The following is an 18676-nucleotide window of genomic DNA, read 5'->3' on the forward strand; positions in this document are numbered from 1 at the left end:
TGAGTCAGAACTGACTCAACAGCCCCTAACAACATCAACATGGATAAACACTTAAACGGCTTCTGTATGTTGTATATATGATGTGGCTTTTATTGAGCAGTTTATATCCCACTTGCAAGTTTATGGCAATATTAAGTTTGTCAAAATAAAAAAGTGGGAGAATTGTCATTAGAAGAATGTGTGCTTATTATTTTTATTTTTATTTTTTTAATAGGAGGGTTTCATTCAAAGTACCTTTGAATTGCAGCTGTAGTATTCTAACCAAACCATCTTAGCTAGTGATGTAATTGTTTATCTCTACTTTCTGAATACAGAATATCGAGGTTAACTCGTTTCATCACTTTTGGGGAGGATATGATCATTAAGTACATACGTACGTATACCCATTTTCCTGTACTCAAAGGCCTCTATGCTTTTGGTTTTCTCTGTTTGAGCTCTTTGAAATCTCTAGATTGTTTGTAGAAACAAATCATGTGAATAAAAGGTTAAGACCTTACACAACTGATTTTTTTTGGTTTCTACAAACTATTTCTTGAAGCTTAAATCATGGTCAAATTCTTATTTCTGGCTTTGGAAAGTAGTCTATCTCAGAAAAGTAAATATGCCAAACAGCATACGCAGTAGGATTTTAAGTCATTAGTCAATATGTCGTCGTGTGCTGAGTTCTGACTCACAGCAAGCCTATATGACAGTGTAGGTCTGCTTCACAGGGTTTCCTAGGCTGTGATCTTTATGGGACCAGGTCTTTTCTCCAGTGGAGCCCCTGGTGGGTTCAAACCTCAAGCCTTTCAGTTAACAGTGAGTGCTTAACCATCGCAACACCAGGGCTCCTTAATCAAATAAAACCAAATAATATTTTCACCAAGTCATGGCTTGCTAATTGACTATAGAGGAACTGAAACTTTATGATTCAAGTTAGATTTCCTTTATAAAAAGTTATCTGTTAATGTTCAGTTCCAAGCAAAGCAAATTTTACTTTCAACTTTTTATTAATACCACGTCCACTGTTTAACCCTTTGATGACACCATCTCTATGTTTCAATGAATTCAATTGCTCTGAAATTTACCAGGGTGCCTCTTTAAAATCTTGGACACAACCAGTACAACTGGATGGTGCCTGGCTACTACCACGGACTGCTCTGACAGGAGTCACAATAGAAGTTCCTAGACAGAGCTGGAGAAAAACGTACAACAAAATTCAAACAAAAAAGGACCAGACTTACTGGTCTGACAGAGACTGGAGAAACCCCAAGAGTATAGTCCCCTGGGCACCCTTTTAACTCAGTATTACAGTCACTCCTGAGGTTCACCCTTCAGCCAAAGATTAGACAGGCCCATAAAACAAACAATAATGCACTTAGCTCAACCATATATATGAGACTAAATGGGTATACCAGCCCAGGGGCAAGGACAAGAAGGCAGGAGGGGACAGAAAAGCTGGACAAATGGAAATGGGGAACCCAAGGTTAAGAAAGGGAGAGTGTGGACATGTCACAGGGGTGGCAACCAATGTCACAAAACAATGTGTATTAATTGTTTACTGAGAAACTAATTTGCTCTGTAAACCTTCATCTAAAGCACAACCAAAAAATAAAATCAATTAAATAAATCTTGGACACAAAATGGTATAGATTGTAAAATAAGAGTAACTTTAAAGGCTAAAGTGAAATATAGTTTTTCCTTAGATTTTAACTTTGTTTACATTGTTCTCCTTTAAATTAGTACATTAAAATATTGTAAAAAAGTACAATAACATGAAGAAAGTCCTTATCTTTCCTCCCTCTGCTGTTATAATAATGTGTTTTATTGAAGAAATGGTGGTCAGTGATGCCAGGCTTTAGCATCAATATTGCATGTTAATGTGTGTGTGTTATATGTGTGCATGCAAGCACACTATTAGACTAAACTGTGTTAGTTATTGATTAATTCAAGTAAACTATTTTAAGTAGCAAAATACTAAAGGCTGTGATACATTGGTGTAACTTGAAAACATCTCTCTACCTCAAGATAGTACATTCACACGCACACACACATACATACCGTGACAGGATGGAGCAAAAATCAACTTTTTTCTTTTAGTAATGAGAGCATTTGTTAAAATGGTCTAAAACTTAATCAAATAGAACTATTTTAGAAAATATCTTAAGAAGTTAATCTTTTTTCTGTATTTCCTATTTCAGCCATGCATTCATTTAAAATAATCTTTAATATATTCACACTTAATGATTAAGCATATAGCATCTTTTAATGCAACAATGTGCAACTGAATATAATTACTATCCCTTTTAACTAAATGAACATATATTTTAATAAAAGTTTACAAGACTTTAGTTTTGAGTTTTATTTCTTCTTAAAGTTGAGAACACAGTTTTTTAAAGTTGACCATGAATGCTCCATTGAAGACCTAATAAGTTTATATAAGTCTCTCTTTAACTGATCGATTTAAACTTGATCCACTGATTTGCACCACGAAGTTCAAAAGGTGGACTACTGCTGTAGATGTGATGGCCTAATTCCTCCAAGGGTGGTTCTGGATCAGTTATGGCAAATTGGGCCGCATCCTCAATTTCTTTCTTCACTTCACCATCAATTTCCTTGAATTCTTCCACAGTGGCAAGCTTGCTGTTTACCATTTTATCTTTGAGAAGCATAATAGGGTCACTCTTACTTCTTACATCCTGAATTTCTTGCCGGGAACGATAACTGATTCCAGGATCACTCATACTGTGTCCGTGATAACGGTAAGTCTGCAGCTCCATCAGTATGGGCCCCTTTCCAGATCTACAATAGTCAGCGGCGAACTTTGTGGCCTCCCGGACACACAGAATATCCATTCCATCTACCCTTAGCCCCGGAATAAAACTGCCTCTCTTGTAATAATCAGGAGTGGCTGCTGCTCTCTCAACAGCTGTTCCCATTCCATAGCGGTTATTCTCACAGATGAAAACACAAGGCAATTTCCACAAAGCTGCCATATTGTAAGCTTCAAATAGCTGACCCTGATTAGCAGCGCCATCTCCATATAAAGTCAAACAGATCTCCTTGTTTTCCTTATATTTACAGGCCAAGGCAATACCAGCTCCCAGGGGCACCTGAGCTCCAACAATGCCGTTGCCCCCGTAGAAGTTCTTGGCATACATATGCATTGATCCACCTTTTCCTTTAGCACAACCTCCTCTTCGTCCTGTAAGCTCTGCAAGAACTGCTCGAACGGGAATTCCCCGAGTAACGCATATGCCATGCGCCCGATAGGATGTGATGACATGATCCGTGTGTCTTATACCTGCCTCAAGCCCAACACAACACGCTTCCTGACCGTCACATAAATGGCAGAAACCACGAATGAATTTCTGCTTATACAGCTGATCTGCTTTTAACTCCATTCGGCGAACGGTCTGCATCAGCCGGTAGTATTTGAGCCCATCCTCCCTGGTGAGCTCTGCCGTGACAGGAGGGCCCTCTTCCAAATTATACAGATCACATTTCTTAATTTCAAATGTAGCCTGTTTTGAATAGTTACAGGATGCCACCAGCACTCTGCTGGACGGCTTCTGGGTGGCGACGCCCGACAACACACGGGAGACAACTGCGGCGAGCATCTTCTTCATGAGGTGCGGACGGCGGTGGCGACAACCCCAAAGGCCCAAGCCGTTGGGCCCCGCACCCTCAACGTCTCTTTCCGGCGCCCGAACGCGGACGTGACGCCACAACCAGGCGCCATGGTGACGGAGACAAGGTCATGCGCCACGTTGCGCTGCCAGCCACGCGACCAGGATTAACGGATTTTAAAAATATTTTCAACTGTAAAATTAAGATTAAAGGTTGTTTCTTTTACTGGGAGATTTGGCTGAACTACACCCCAATTCTAATTAATACCATCATTATAGCTAAATTATATTATCTGAGTTCCTTTTCTCCCTAAACTCTCTGGCGGTGCTTCTTAAAGTTTTCCCCCGTGTGTATTCAGCGGAACTCAAAAACCAAACTCGTTGTGGTGGAGTCAGTTTTGACTCATAGTGACCCTATGGGATGGAGTAGAACTGCCCTATAGAGTTTTCGAGGAGCAATCTGGTGGGTTCAACTGCCTACCTTTTGGTTAGCAGCGGAGCTCTTCACCACTGTGACACCAGGGCTCCGTATCTAACAGACTGGAGGAACAAACTCAAACCACTAAGGGACACATGAGTTCTGGGAGATTAGGTCAAAGATGTTCTTACCAATATTTCTTTAAAGTCTTATTTATGATCTTTAAAATGTGTATGAATATTATATCCTACTCCAAAATATACCATATTTATTTTAAAGTTAAAATAAACTTTAATTTTTTTGTAGTTGAAATAAAACAAACGGGTTGCCATCCGGTCCATTCAGACTCATAGCGACCCTATAGGACAGAGTAGAACTGCCCTATAGGGTGTCCAATGAGCAGCTGGTGGATTTGAACTGCCTACTTTTTGGTTAGCAGCCCAACTCTTAACCACTGTGCCACTATGGCTAGGTGATTAATATAGTTAACTTAAAAAAAAAAAAGTTATCGTTGGTGCTGCAGAAAATACGCCACATTTATCCTATGGCTTCTAGCACATTTGTCACCTGGAGTGTACACAAACCTTAGCCTGAGAATAATAGCCTAATCCCAACAATAAACTTTGGCTGACATGGGAAAATAGGAGGAAGGGTAGACATGGAGATGGTGGTAAAATTTGTAATGTGCTATCTTTTCTTGACTTTTTTTTTTTTTTTTGTAACCCTAAATCCTGTCTAGTCTCTCAATTTGCCAGTTTAGTTTTTTTTTTTTTTTTTGCCTCTACCTATGCTTAAATTGTCAACTGTTTTCCATAGAACATTTCATGACTCAGATGGCTTTGCTTTCTGCTTTTATATAAAATTAAATTAGAATGGACTTAGTCTAGGAAACTGAGAAGTATGTTCCTATAATCCGTCTTTAGTTAGTAACCATTAAAAAGTATACCTTTTTATAGTGACCTGCCAAACAATACATAATTTGGACTACAAGATAGCACTGAGTTGGTGTAAGCCATTGTTAGTGGTTCAGTCATAGGATAGAAGAAGCCTTAGGCCTAGGGCTACAGGGATCTTATATTATTTTCCTCCTTTGTGCTTTTACTAGGAGGATGATTTTGTGCCTCTGTATGCCAACCCTAACCAGGAAACCTGTTCTATTTAAAATATTAAGCAAGTCACCAAAATAGAGGCTGTCTCTGTTTCATAGCCACTGCCTACCTGTAAATGATAACTCTTACCCTATTACAAATTCGCCTATTACATTTTCAAAGCAGCTGCCTTCTCTGTATCTAGTTGCAAGTGTTATTTTTGGAGGCTTCCTTTGATATTCAGGCAGGGAGGAGAAAATGGCTTGTTAAAAGTTATGATACCTCTTAAAACTCGATCCCCACCCCCCCCCCCCCGCCCCCGGCCACCTTCCCAAGCCAGCCATCATAATAGACCTCATCTTTTCACTCAATTTAAAATGCTGCTGTTGGAATTCATGGTCTTGCTGTGTTGTTTGCTCCCTCTTTGATAGTTAGCCTGTCTCTGCTGTTCTCTTTCATTCCTGCAGGTACTGGAGATCTCCAGGGAGCATTATCTCCATGAGAATGAGAAAAATGACACTGCAGGATGGAATGGTAGTGTTAAGGGGTCACTGAGTGACAGCTGAGCCTTCCCTCAGAGGTATCAGCCAGCCTAGTGCTGCCAGGAACACAAGAGCTATGCAGTAAAGTGTGCCAATTTAATCTTGTCACACGTAGCCTGGGCTGCAAAGATAGAGCTCCTCTTAAAAGCCCGGAGTGACAAGCCTAAACCTGACTCATGCCAGAAAAGAACATGCAAAGATGCTAATTGGAAAATACTTGTGCCACAGGTCCCCACAGAAGATAACCCTTTTTATGCAACAGGCTGTGGTTAAAATAATAAAATGTGCATCTTCAAGAAACCTCTTGGACATCAGTTACCCTATAATATCTTGAATTTGGCTTAAAAATAGGCAGCAGCTGAAATCATATTTGCACAATGTGATGTCAAAATATTTTAATTAAACCAAATAATCATCATCATGATTTTTAAGAGTTTTAATGCTATCTTCCCAAACCCATCATATTTTCAAAGTAAAAATGAAATTCCAGACTTCAGGGTAGAAGTTGAGAAAATTTACCAAGGAAATCCTCAGTGTTGAGCCTCTTCACTTACCTGCCCCAGCTAGACAGGAGTCCAAGCTATGCTTGGGCAAGAGAGCCAGTATTGGTGTTCTTTTCTTCAAATGATTTATTTTATGTCTTGTCATTGTTCAATACCATGTTTATTACCAAACAGAACTAAGAACTCATCTACACACTCACCACTGAAACGTTGTTTGCAATTAAAACTGCCCATAAATTCTAAGTTTTTAATTAAAGTCAAATCTCACTTTTAATCTACTTGAAATTAAAGGAAAACTGATGAGTACTTTTATAAGGCCAATGACAGACTTTACACTTAATTAATTAAAAAAAAAAAAACTAATAAAAGAGCCAGTGATTACAATAGCAGTCATTCCTGTTCATGTGACAGAATTTCACCTTTCAGACCTTGTAGTTGATCCTTCAGAGGTATTCCTGAATTTATCTTAAAAGTGTCATCTCCATTTCATCAAAAAAAAAAAAAAATTCCGTCAATGGTAGATAAAAATAGTTTTTAATAAAAGGCAAGGAAATGTGAAAAAGAGCAGTTAACATGTTTTAAGGATATTTACCTTATTCCAGTGATAATTGCACTTTTTCACCACATGGTGAGGACAGCTTTTAAAGAGTGAATGTATTCTAGATAAATAATATAAAATCTCATTATATGAGTAGTGGCCATATGTTTTTTTTTTTTTTTTTTTTTAAAGCTCTAAGATTTGGCAATTAAGAGTGATGAGTAGGGACTTGGTACAAAAAATTAAGAGTTATATATAACTCAGAGAAGATTTTTTCCCATTTGTTCTGTTACTTTATTTCCCTTGGAGAAAAGGGAAAATGTCAGTACCATATATTCTGCAAAAGAGTGACAACCAAAGCAAGATCCCTCTCTAATGTTATAATAAGTGAGGTTATTTCAGAATAGTTCAGAGCCCTGGGCAACCAAGTTCTTTTTTTTTTTTTTTTTTCATCTCACCACCACAATCATAATTCTGAAATATCATTAAATAAAAAGTTGGTTTAAAAAAACCATCAAGGGAAGACACAATTGGAAATGAGAAATAAAATAGGAGTCCTCCACATGCCACCCAGACACTGATGGTGTGAGGAAAGGAAAGACATTATGAAATGTTAGGTTGTCATATGAATTCGAGGTTTAAGACATCACTGTAAATATTGCCCAGGTAACGTGATAGCTTACATTTCTTTGCTGAAGCTGCAACGTTAAGAAAGTTTGTTCATTTGACTCTTCAGGTAAAGAATTTACTACCATCTCCAAATTCTAGATGAGAAAAACCAAGCCTAGAGAGATTAGGTAATAAGCAAAAGTTATAACGTTACTAAAAAGAGCGAAGTACTTTTCACTTATTCAACAAGTATCTATGAAGTGACTTCCTTCTATACGACCCTTCCCACTGATGGTATACAATTCAATTTCTCTCTGCTTAACTCAGTTTGTATGGAGGTACAGTGCTGTGAGTGCATCCAGATTTTCTGGCATTGTCTAGAGAAAAGGACGCATCATCACTGAATGACAGAGGAAGCGACACATGAGCAGCTGTTACAGCAGCAATAAAACTAATGTATTGCCTTACAGACAGTGGTTACATTGACTGTTTTTATTAGGATCAATGATGAACAAATTAAAAACAGAGTACTGTCAAACTGCAACACACAAAACAGAACACTCTAATTTTGTGAAGTCGTATTGATTCTTTTAATTTGGTAATATAGCCTAGCTGAAAAGGCACACTGGGAAATATGAAAATCAGGATCCCATAATTATGCAATACGTTATGAATATGAATGCAGGTTCTCCAAGCAACCTAAGACAAAGCTGTAGATGTTTTATGGGGCTTTTTGTGCGTGAGAACCTTTGTGTTCTCACGGACCCACTGTGCATCTAGATTCTGAAATATTTCCATAGTACCCAACACTGTGACTCTAAAAGGCCACCATGGGAGAAGCCTCACAGAGGATTTTAAATAAGAGGCCCAGTAAACACCATCCATATTAGTGAATGAAAACAAGTAAAGATTTTAAGTTCAAACATGCTGGAAACTTATCAAAACCATCATTTTCAGGCAGCAAGATTGTTGGGGGATAGTCAGAGGAATTTAACAAGGTCCTCTCAGGGACACCAGCTGGTCATACTGCTTCCATATGCTTAAACCCTGAATACTGCACTGAAAACTTATGGTGAATTTTCCCAAAAGCTTTTAACCTTTCTCAACTCTCCTCTAACCCTGTTCCCACCTCATTTTATCATTAAAAAAAAAAAAAAAACCTGTTTATAAGACTGCATTGCAACTTTTCAAAGGGATTTTCCATATTATATGCAATGCATCGTATTTCAGTTGATCCAAGGAGAAAGATCCAGAAAGGTTAATAATTCCGGTAAACATTGGACATGCCCTCAGGTCATAGTTCTCATTCATGAAGAGCCAGAGTCTTACCCTCTGATGCTGCACTCCTTCCGTGTACACACTAGCCTGCCCCCCTCACCCCAGCTGTCTGTCTTATGATACATTTTTACATCAATCAGAACTTCCTTTCAATAATCTCAGAGGAAGGAGAGTCTTCTTCTTATCTGGGAATCTAATCCCTCAGCCTTTGGTACAGAACTTGCTATTTCCTCTTAATGAGAGACACTATTTTCTCTCATATTCTCCCTACCCTCATACCAGAACCAGAGAATCATCAATTTTGTTTTCTCTGGCTTTCTTCTGTTCTCAAATTTCCTCAGCTCTGAAAGAAGATACCAGAGTCCTCATTGCCCCTTTTAGATCTCATCCTATGTTTTTCCTTTTATCTAGTCAGGCTTCACAAACGTGAAGCCTGCACCCACAGTCTCCATTTACTTTCCTCTAATTGCTTCCATATGTTTCTACAATCTGTGTCGTCAACAATGAACTGAAATTTCTCACTTCAGGGACTTGGATAAATTTAATGACAACTTCAGTATTATCAATCCCTGAAACTTTCCACCACATAACTAACATGACAAGCATTTTCCATGGATATTCCCTCAGCCTAACTTCAAACAAACATTAATCTTCTTATCTGCATATTCCCCCAGACTGCATTTCCTGATATGTCAACCTTGACCCAAAAAGCAAATGTGGGTCTGAAGTTTAATGATGTGGGCTCTATTCTTGCCTGTTTAGAAGATTATCCACAAGGACTCAGTTGATTCATTGGTTTAATTTTCACTAGTAGGGAGATGTCAACTATATTTTCAACATTAATATCCATTCATTTTCTCTAATCTATCAGAGGAGCCCTGGTGGCACAGTGGTAAAGAGCTATGGCTGCTAGCCGAAAGGTTGGCAGTTCAAATCCTCCAGCTGCTACTCAGAAGCCATATGGGGCAGTTCTACTCCATACTGTAAGGTTGCTATATTGCCATGAGTCAGAATCAACTCAATGGCAATGTCTTTTTTTTTTTTTTTAAATCTATCAGGCCAAAGAAAGATATATATATATATATATGTATATGTATGTATGTATTAAAGCTATGTAACAATTTAAGCCTAAAAAGTTCTAAAAGGAAAGTTTTCCTAACTTCTTTCAATTTAGATAAAAATATTTTCCTCTCTCAATTTTTTTGTCATCATTGGTGACCTATTGCTGGTGTACACACTTAACTTCTACTTTGACTGTTGTTGTTGTTAAGCACCATCAAGTCAGCTCCAACTCATAGTGACCCTAGAGGACAGAGTAGAACCGCTCATAGGATTTCCAGGGAGTCGCTGGTGAATTTGAACTACTGACCTTTTGGTTAGCAGCCAAGCTCTTAACCACTGTGCCACCAGGGCTCCTTACTTTGACTACAGGGTCTTTCTTAAAATTCTTTATTGGTAAATGTAGAAAAGCACAAAGACAAAAAATTCGAACAACTAAAAAATAAATGCTTTACCTCCTTTTAATATTTTTCTTTCTGATCTAATTGAGATCATATTTGCCTTTTATATCTATGGAAAATATTTTTTCTTAGCATCATATCTTGATAGTTTTCAAACTCATCAAAAAAATTTAAAAATTCATTTTAATGTTTGGTCTCAAAAAATTCACCACTATGTGGATGTATGGTAACTAATAATTTTTTTCCTAATATTGAACACTTGTGTTATTACTGAGCTCATATTATATGCCAGACATTATGCTTTAGTGAGAGCAATGATTTTTTTTAAGTTAGTTTACAACATTTTTAACATTAACAAATTGATGTGTTCAATATAGCAGGCTTCTCCTTCATGATTTCTTCCATTGCTTTTTGGGGTTTGTCTTCAATCATACGCTTATATAGTATAAATACCTACTTATTGTTTTCTTTTTAGTGGTTATATTCTTTATATTTAGCTCTTTGAGACATCTGGAAGTTACTGGGTAATAGAGAGGTCATATTTCAACTTCATTTTTTCTATTCAGTCTTCCCACTATTATATATTGAGTAGTCCCTACCTTTTTTTATTATTTCGGGATGCTTCCATAGTAGGTAGGTAGATGATAGATAGATAAAATAAATATGATATATTTTGTATTATTTATGTTAATATGTGTTATATAATATATAAATATAATAAAAAATATTATAATATAAATACATAAATTCATATATATATATTTCTAGGTTCTTTTATCATCTGTCAGTTGATTTTTGTGCTAGCCCCTCCTGTCTAATTATGAGGTTGATAGACCCAGCCTTTTTTTATTACCCTTCTTTTTCAAAGATCTCTAAGATTTTATAGTCTAAATACTATTTCAGAGCCATGGTGGCACAGTGGTTAAAGCAATCGAATGCTAAGCAAAACGTCAGTGGTTCGAAACCACCAGCACATCCAAGGGAGAAAGATGTGGCAGTCTGCTTCTGTACAGATTTACAGCTTTGGAAGCCCAATGTGGTCACTGTGAGTTGGAATTTACTCTATGGTTGGGTTGGGTATACTATTTCAGGTGAAAATCAGAGTAATTTTATTAAGTTACAAAATAATTTGGAATTTGGATTCCATTAAATACATAAGTTGGAAGGAATTCTGTCTTTACAATATTCAGCGTAGCCATCCAAGAATATGCATCTCTCAACTTATTCTGGATTTTATATGCTAACATCATGTGTTTTTCCTTATAAATATTCTAGACATTATTTGTAAAGTTGTTTCTCAGCTTGGGTGATAGTGGTTTTAACAGGCAGTTACTTATTGACCTCTTATGTCTCAGGCCCTTTGCTAAGTGTATTGCAAGCATTACTTCAGTGAACTGTCACAAAAATCTCAGGACATAGATAAGATTGCCTTACTTATTTTTACTGATAAGAAAACTAAGATTTTTATATTTCCAGGAACCTAAAATAAAGGCAATAAGTGATAGAATCTGAACTCCAAACCAAATTTACCTCTAAAACGTGTACCGTAAAACTTGTGAAAGCCAGAAGCTGGGTAAGGCAGAAGCCTGTCAGAGAAGGAAAACTCAGATATTTCCGCTAAAACAAGCAATAGAAAAGTAGTAAGACTGCATCCTGTCAAACTTGCAAGACCTGGAAAAACAAAGCAGGCTTGTCCAGTTTCGGCTCTCACATATCACTGTAATAGTTCATCAATAATTACAAAGTTAGCTCTAAGACTGAAGCAGATATTATGTTAAGAAAATAGCCTAGATTTAATTTTTTACTAAATTTTATACAAAAGTGTGAAAATTCATCAAATATAATTTCAACATCTAATGAGATGGTCACATCACATCTTTTTTATTTGACTTACTGATATATTGGCATTCATCACTATCCCTAGAATGTCTGGGACCCCAGGCAAATATACTTTTTGCACAGCTCCAAAACGCATTACAAAATGCATGGGACCGTGTAGTATATAATGACTACCGATGATAATTTAGAATAATGAGAACAGAGGTAACTGTTTATTGTCCAATCACAACTTGTGAAGATTCTTGATTGTGTCCATCAGGAACAGTCTACTCTTGTTGTTTGTCTCCAAGAACTTTCTCTTCTTGTTCTTCATTGTAAATGCATCATTCCCAGCTGATTTCAAGAAAGATGTAGCAATATTGTTAATACTCACAATGAAGTGGGTCTCAGAACCTGTTTGCATTGAAACAGCATAGATCTTCTTGACTCTGTAGTTTCCTAATACTATTCAATTAATGTTTTATGCCATTAGTCATGATGTTGCATTATGCACTCTGCCACCCATGAACACTGGCTTCTCAAAGATTGTCACTGTGCTTTGTAGATGATGATCACAAATGCAAGTCTTACCAAGAGTCTGCAGGGCAAACTAAATAATAATGCAATTTTTGGCCATGTTAAATTTACCTTTAGGATATTTGTGGCATAAAAATAGAGCAACATATCTTTGAACTATGTCTTCTCTTAAACAATTTAAGCTATACTCACTGAACTCCTAGAATGTGATTTCTTTTTGTCAGTTGCACTCCTGAGTTCCACATTTCACATCCAGTAGGGAGTAGCCTTGGAGAGAGTGACAGGAGTGGCCTTATTCATGTGAGGAATGGCTGACCCTCTTGTGGCAAAACTTAACACCAACTTAGAAGAGTAGAAGGCCACTAGATCAAAAGAGGAAATCTATAAAGGAGGGCAAGTTGGAATCATGGAGCAATGGACTCAAAATCCAGGGAGAAGATCTGTGCTGGGCACATTGGAAGGGCTGCCTGACACACAGAGCACCATTTGCAGAGGGGTGGAGTGACTGCCTGAGATACTAGCAATGAGGTGTGCACTGGGCCTGCTGCCACCTCCACTGCCCTCAGATGCTGGAGGCTGGAGGCAGCCCCACATTTGTAATGTAGAGTATGTACACTGATTCATGGGGTCCAAACCCCTAAGTCATGTCCAAGGATCAATGATGAATTGTGGGTAACCCAAAGACCTGAGTTTGTCCTGTATCCTGTGTGAGCCAGGGTCACACAAAATCCGTGTGTCGGCACAATTCTGGCAGCCCAGCCTTGACTGATCCTGCCATGCTGTCCAGTGGGAGTGATCTGCTTGCCAGGCCACTCACATGGACCTGATGCCAAGGCATGGGTCCTGAAATGACCTCATAGTCATGAATCCTGGGGCTCTTCTAGGAATTTAACCAAATGTATAGATTGGATAGAGGGTGAGTGAGCCACAAGGGAAGAAACAGCTACCGGAATCAAATCCAAACTCAGGGTGTCACGCACAGGCAGTGCTGCCAGCTAGGACCAACCCAGCATCCAGAGAGGAGCTTAAAAATTTCAAGGAAGGCATTCAAAAGTGTAGGAGCATATTGAGGAGCAAAGCCTAGGGGGCAGTGGCTACATTTGCTCAACACTTGGTAAGATCTGTACTGTTGAATATACATTTATATATCTATTGATATGTAAGTATTACATGTAATATGTATATGTACATATAAAATAGCTAAAATATATTATTATGTACATATTTCTAGATTTCCTAATAACAAACTCCCTTGAATCTTGGGATTAAATTCAAATTGTTTGTGTAAAGTTATTTATGTAATTCATAAATTATGTAGCTTGATTTTCACATATGTGCGCAAACACACACAAAATCTTCCCTTTTTTAGCTGTTACAGAAATTTCAGTTTTGGCAGATTATGTGTGTATAGCATAAACCTAGATTGTAGAGTTGGGTTCAAATTTCCTGATAACTAGACCAATGCTGTTTTTAATAGATTTCATTCATATAAGATTATATTTACTTTGTATTTCCCATATGTCATAATAATAATCTCTAATTTTATTATTGAGTATTTACCAATTTAGCTCATTGTGCTAAATTGCATCATCCCACCCACTGTTGCTGAGCCCATTCCAACTCTTAGCAATCCTGTGGGACAAAGTAGAACTCTCCCATAGGGTTTCCAAGGCTCCAATCTTTGCAGAAGCAGGCTGCCATATCTTTCTCCCTTGGAGCGGCTGGTGGTTTTGAGCCACTGGCCTTTTGGTTAGCAGCCCATCACTTAACCACTGTACCACTAGGAGTTCTAAACTGCATCATCGATTATCTTATTTAATTCTCACAAGCACACATTGATGTGTGTGCTATTATTATTCACGCTTTGCACATGATTAAAGCGAGGCTTATTGAGGTTGAGTAATTTATCCCACATCGTGGAGCTCACATATAGTGTAGCCAGTTTATGAGCTAATTTAGTCTTAGTTCAGACTTCACAATCTTGACCACCGTACACTGGAGTACTGAAAACGATCAACAGGATCTCTGTCCTCATGGATCTTAAACCCTTGTGTAGGTCTTTGAGAAGCCCAATCAAATTCTGCTTCTTTCCTACCTGGGTTCTAAATAAATTTGTATGTAAGACAACAGATTGGCAAATGGAGGAGAAAATATCCTCATTTCTGTAAAGATTATTTTGGAGGATATTTTAGTGTGAAATCAAAGTGGACTTCTTAACCCAGGATTAGGTAGGCTCACCTACTCACTCACAGAAAATGCTACACCTTAGAGGTAAGGGTTAGGTAACTGGGGAGAGCAGAGAGGAATTCCTATGGGATGCTCACTTCCATGAGGAAAATAAGAGAGTTGAGATTAGCATTTTCAACTTATATTTCCCATTTGCCACATAGTTTAGTCACTCCACCTCTTCTGGATGGGGAAACTGAAAGGATGGAGAAGGCCTGGAAGTGCTCCATCCAATCCCAAGTATGGATGCGTCTCCTCTCCTTTCTATGTTATCTACAACCTAATCCATCCCCCTCTCCACCAGTCCCTCTTTCTTGGCCAGCCTACTATTGATTTGTTCTCTGCAACTGGGAAACCTCATGCATCCTGATCTTTCCGTCTCAGAGTTTCTAGCTTTTGTCTTGCTTTCCTCAGTGAATGACTTATTTCTCTCAGTGTGGGTAGATAGTCTTGGTGGTGAATTCTGTGAATTATGGGCTTTAGGGGTGAAAGAAATACATTAGTACTTGGAATTATTATCTGTCTAAAATTTCACATGTGGCAAATTCAAGAAAGTAATCAAACATTTTTGAAAACAAATAATAAAATGAACTTAAATGCTAGTTATAAAATGAGCACTTAGAACATAGTAACTTTTGTGTATAGAATAATTAGATTAAAATATAAAAGAAAAAAGATCTCTTTTACATTGTTAACAAAATTAATCAAATAGTTAAAAAAAAAGTGAAAAACATTCTTCTATGAAGAAATCTAATACTTCAATAGAGCAACATAAAAGTATGAAAAATGGAAAAACACATTGGTTTGTGGCTAAGAAGGCATTATTTTAACCATGTAAATTATTCCAAAATTAAGCAATACAATCTAAAACAAAATAATATGAATTTTTTGAGTGGAGAAAGAGGCTGAGAAAATAATAGTAAAGTGTATCTAAAAAATAGTCATGAGAGAATTTCCAAGGGTATCCTGAAAAACATAATGAGAGATTATTGCTAATCTTGAGCCCTAGTGGTTCAGTGGTTAAGAGCTTGGCTACTAACCAAAAGGCTGGCAGTTTGAATCCACCAGCCATTCCTTGGAAACCCTATTAGGAGTTCTACTCTGTCCTATAGGATTGTTATGAGTGGGAATCAACTCGATGGCAATGGATTTGGCTTTATTTATTGGTCGCTAATCTGTATCTTAAAATATTAAAAATTATATTAAAGAATTTGATGCTTTGTAGAGTGACAGATTAATGAGCAAAATAGTCCAAAAAAGGTTATATATATGGAAATTTAGTCTATCAAATATGAAGTATATGCAATTCTAAGTCAGTACAAGAAATATGTTTGCTGGGATATGGTTTTGGGATAAACGGTTAGTCATTTAGGCAAATTTTTTTTTTTTAATGAAGGTGGCTACTTAATTTACAATTGCACCAAAATCAACTTCAGAGTGATCCAAGTATTAATTATAAATAAATAAATAAATAAATAAATAAATAAATATATATATATATATATAAATTCTAGAATAAATGGGGGGGGAGAGAGGAAAGAACCTTGACATAAAAATTAGCATCTACAAAAATAAATATTGTCAAATAAAAACTTTTAAAATTGTAGGATAAATTTTGTAAAATAAGTAAAAATTACAAAGTTGGAAAAGTTCTTGCAATATATGAGATTCAAAAGCTAATTACTTCAGTACACAAAGAAATATAATGAAATATGAATTGGCAAAGGAATTATGCTTATTGTTGTTATTGCCGTTGAGTTGACTCTGACCCATAGTAAACCTATAACATAGGGTAAAACTGTCCCATAGGGATTCCTAGGCTGTAGTGGTTAAGTGGTTAGTGGTTAAGTGCTACAGCTGCTAACCAAAGGGTCGGCAGTTCAAATCCACCAGGTGCTCCTTGGAAACTCTGTGGGGCAGTTCTACTCTGTCCTATAGGGTAGCTATGAGTCTGAATTGGTTTGACGGCACTGGGTTTTTCAGTCTTTATGGGAGCAGATAAACCACATGAAATTAAGAAGTGTCTTTCTGGAATTTATTTCTTGGCCCTGAATTCAGAATGGAATTATGACCAGCTGCTACTTATCTAGGCTTCTCTCTAATAATTAAAATCTAGAGATTCATTGGAGCTCTACAGCACATAACGAGTTCAGTTCCCTTTAAGATTAAAAATAGAAAATATTTCCATGATGTCTAACATGCCTGTGAGTAGAAAGACTCTCATTCTTCAATGAAACCTTGCCTTACCTATGCCTGCTTCATAAAAACTCAGCCTGCAACATCTGGAGCCCTGATGCCTACACTAAAGGACAACAGTTTTGCATAGACCAACACTGGCTCATTCTCTTACCCTTCTTGAGGTCTGTGTCTTTGCTGAGGTCCATGCAGCCTGAGCTCTGCTTGCTAGGCTACCTGTTCCTTCCCCTTGTCCAGTGCCCAACCATCCCTTTGCAAGATCATGGGGCTGGCTGAAAGCATCTTGTCTAGCCTGAGATAGTTAAAATCTAATTGCACAACTGGAAAAACCCGAGTCAAAACACTCTGTGCCTCTATACCCAAGGTCCTGGCCACACTAGGAACCTTGATCCTTATATTTATTCCCTTAAATGTTGTTCCCTGTCACTTATTTTTCAAAGTTAATATTCTAAGAATGAAATGCTGGGTTTTCCAATTGAATATTTAAAAGGAGTGTAAGATGGAGGCCAAAATTATTGATATTTAGTTTAGTGAGAAAGTCAGATGGACTTGTCGATTATACCCCACAATTCTACAGCCTGACACAAGCAATGTGAAGATGCACACAAGAAGAAGCAGGGCTGTGGACAGCCCATTCTCAAGATAAAAAACTAGGCTGAGCATGATCCCTGGGACATATTTCCCAAATTTACAAATCCTCTCCCATGAAGCAGAGTGAGTAAAGGAGCAGAGAGATATCAGAAGTGTTACACTTGTGGAATTATTTTTATATGGAAGGAAACATCGGAAATAAATAAGTTCCCTGTCTCTAACCCAATACTTTTAATTGGCCTAATATTAAACAACCAATAAAAATTATTTGTTTAAAATTGTAACAAAGGGAGAATTCAGGGAGCTAATCGAACCTTTAAAAAAGGATTAGACCTTTTCTTTACATCGAAATTATTCAGTGGGAACACTATTTGTATTTTGAGAAAAACAACATTTCAATGTGCAAAATTAACCTCACATTGTGGGACATTTAACATCCCTGGTCTCTGGCCACTAAATGTGAATAACACTCCCTCCCCAAGTCACTATTGCTATCAAAATGCTTCTGTATGTTTTAAAATACGTTCTGAATAGTGTCATCTACCCCACTGGCTCATTTCTGCTTCAGGTGATCCAGAAGCCCAGTGGAGAAACACTTTTCTTTAAATTCTGAAATGCAAGTATTATCTAGATGGTCCTGAAGTGGGGAGGACATTTCTAGTTAAATAATTCAAAAAACATCTCTAAGCTTGGAGTTCAGACAAGGGAGGAAGTGCTGGTCGACGAACCTGGTGATTTATTCAGGGACTCAGTTCCTATTAGGGAAGATCATCGCCATGGTTTAACAAGGGAATGATGGCACGTTAAGATTTTTGAATTAAAGCAAATGATTTCATTGAAAGATTCTCATTTACAGTGAACTCATTTTGAGTTAACATTCATTGTTTGCACTAACTTGAGAACCCTTGTGATTCATTCACGTGACTTTTGTCTCTTTTGTAAGTGTGTGTATAAAATATATATATATATACACACACACACATAGATTTTGGGGTGGGGTTTTTTTTTGTTTGTTTGAAAGTAGGAGAAAAACGTTTCATATAAAATGAAAACAAAGTATCTTTTAATTACCTCACCTTCACTCCTCGTTGATTTCCACACCATGTTGTTGCATGTAAGATGACAATAAATCCAATCGTTCCATACCACACCTCCTGCACATGAGCCTCATTTGCACATTGCTTAGTCTTAAAACTTCGGGAAAGAAAGCTTGATAGATCTGCCGAGGAAGGTGTTCGTTAATTAACAAACTGTAAAGTAATAA

The 18676-nt window shown here is 37.3% G+C and overlaps 1 protein-coding gene across 2 annotated transcripts; it reads right to left on the minus strand.

The window, feature by feature from the left end:
- Positions 1-2429: 2429 nt before the first annotated feature.
- On the minus strand, positions 2430-3608 carry PDHA2 (pyruvate dehydrogenase E1 subunit alpha 2). Of its 2 annotated transcripts, XM_049885700.1 has the most exons (2): positions 3093-3608; positions 2430-2999 (listed from the first exon to the last, which is right to left on the minus strand). In XM_049885700.1, exons 1-2 carry the CDS (start codon positions 3606-3608, stop codon positions 2430-2432), a joined length of 1086 nt encoding a protein of 361 aa, XP_049741657.1. The 2 variants fall into 2 exon arrangements, with proteins under 2 accessions (XP_049741657.1, XP_049741656.1); XM_049885699.1 differs by having other exon boundaries at positions 2430-3608.
- Between the last annotated feature and the right edge of the window lie 15068 nt (positions 3609-18676).

This window comes from Elephas maximus, chromosome 5, assembly GCF_024166365.1.
Source record: "Elephas maximus indicus isolate mEleMax1 chromosome 5, mEleMax1 primary haplotype, whole genome shotgun sequence".
Lineage (NCBI taxonomy): Eukaryota > Metazoa > Chordata > Mammalia > Proboscidea > Elephantidae > Elephas > Elephas maximus.

Coding starts and splice junctions, on each gene's coding strand:
- PDHA2 (XM_049885699.1), bottom strand. CDS start 3,608: ATGAAGAAGATGCTCGCCGCAGTTGTCTCCCGTGTGTTGTCGGGCGTC.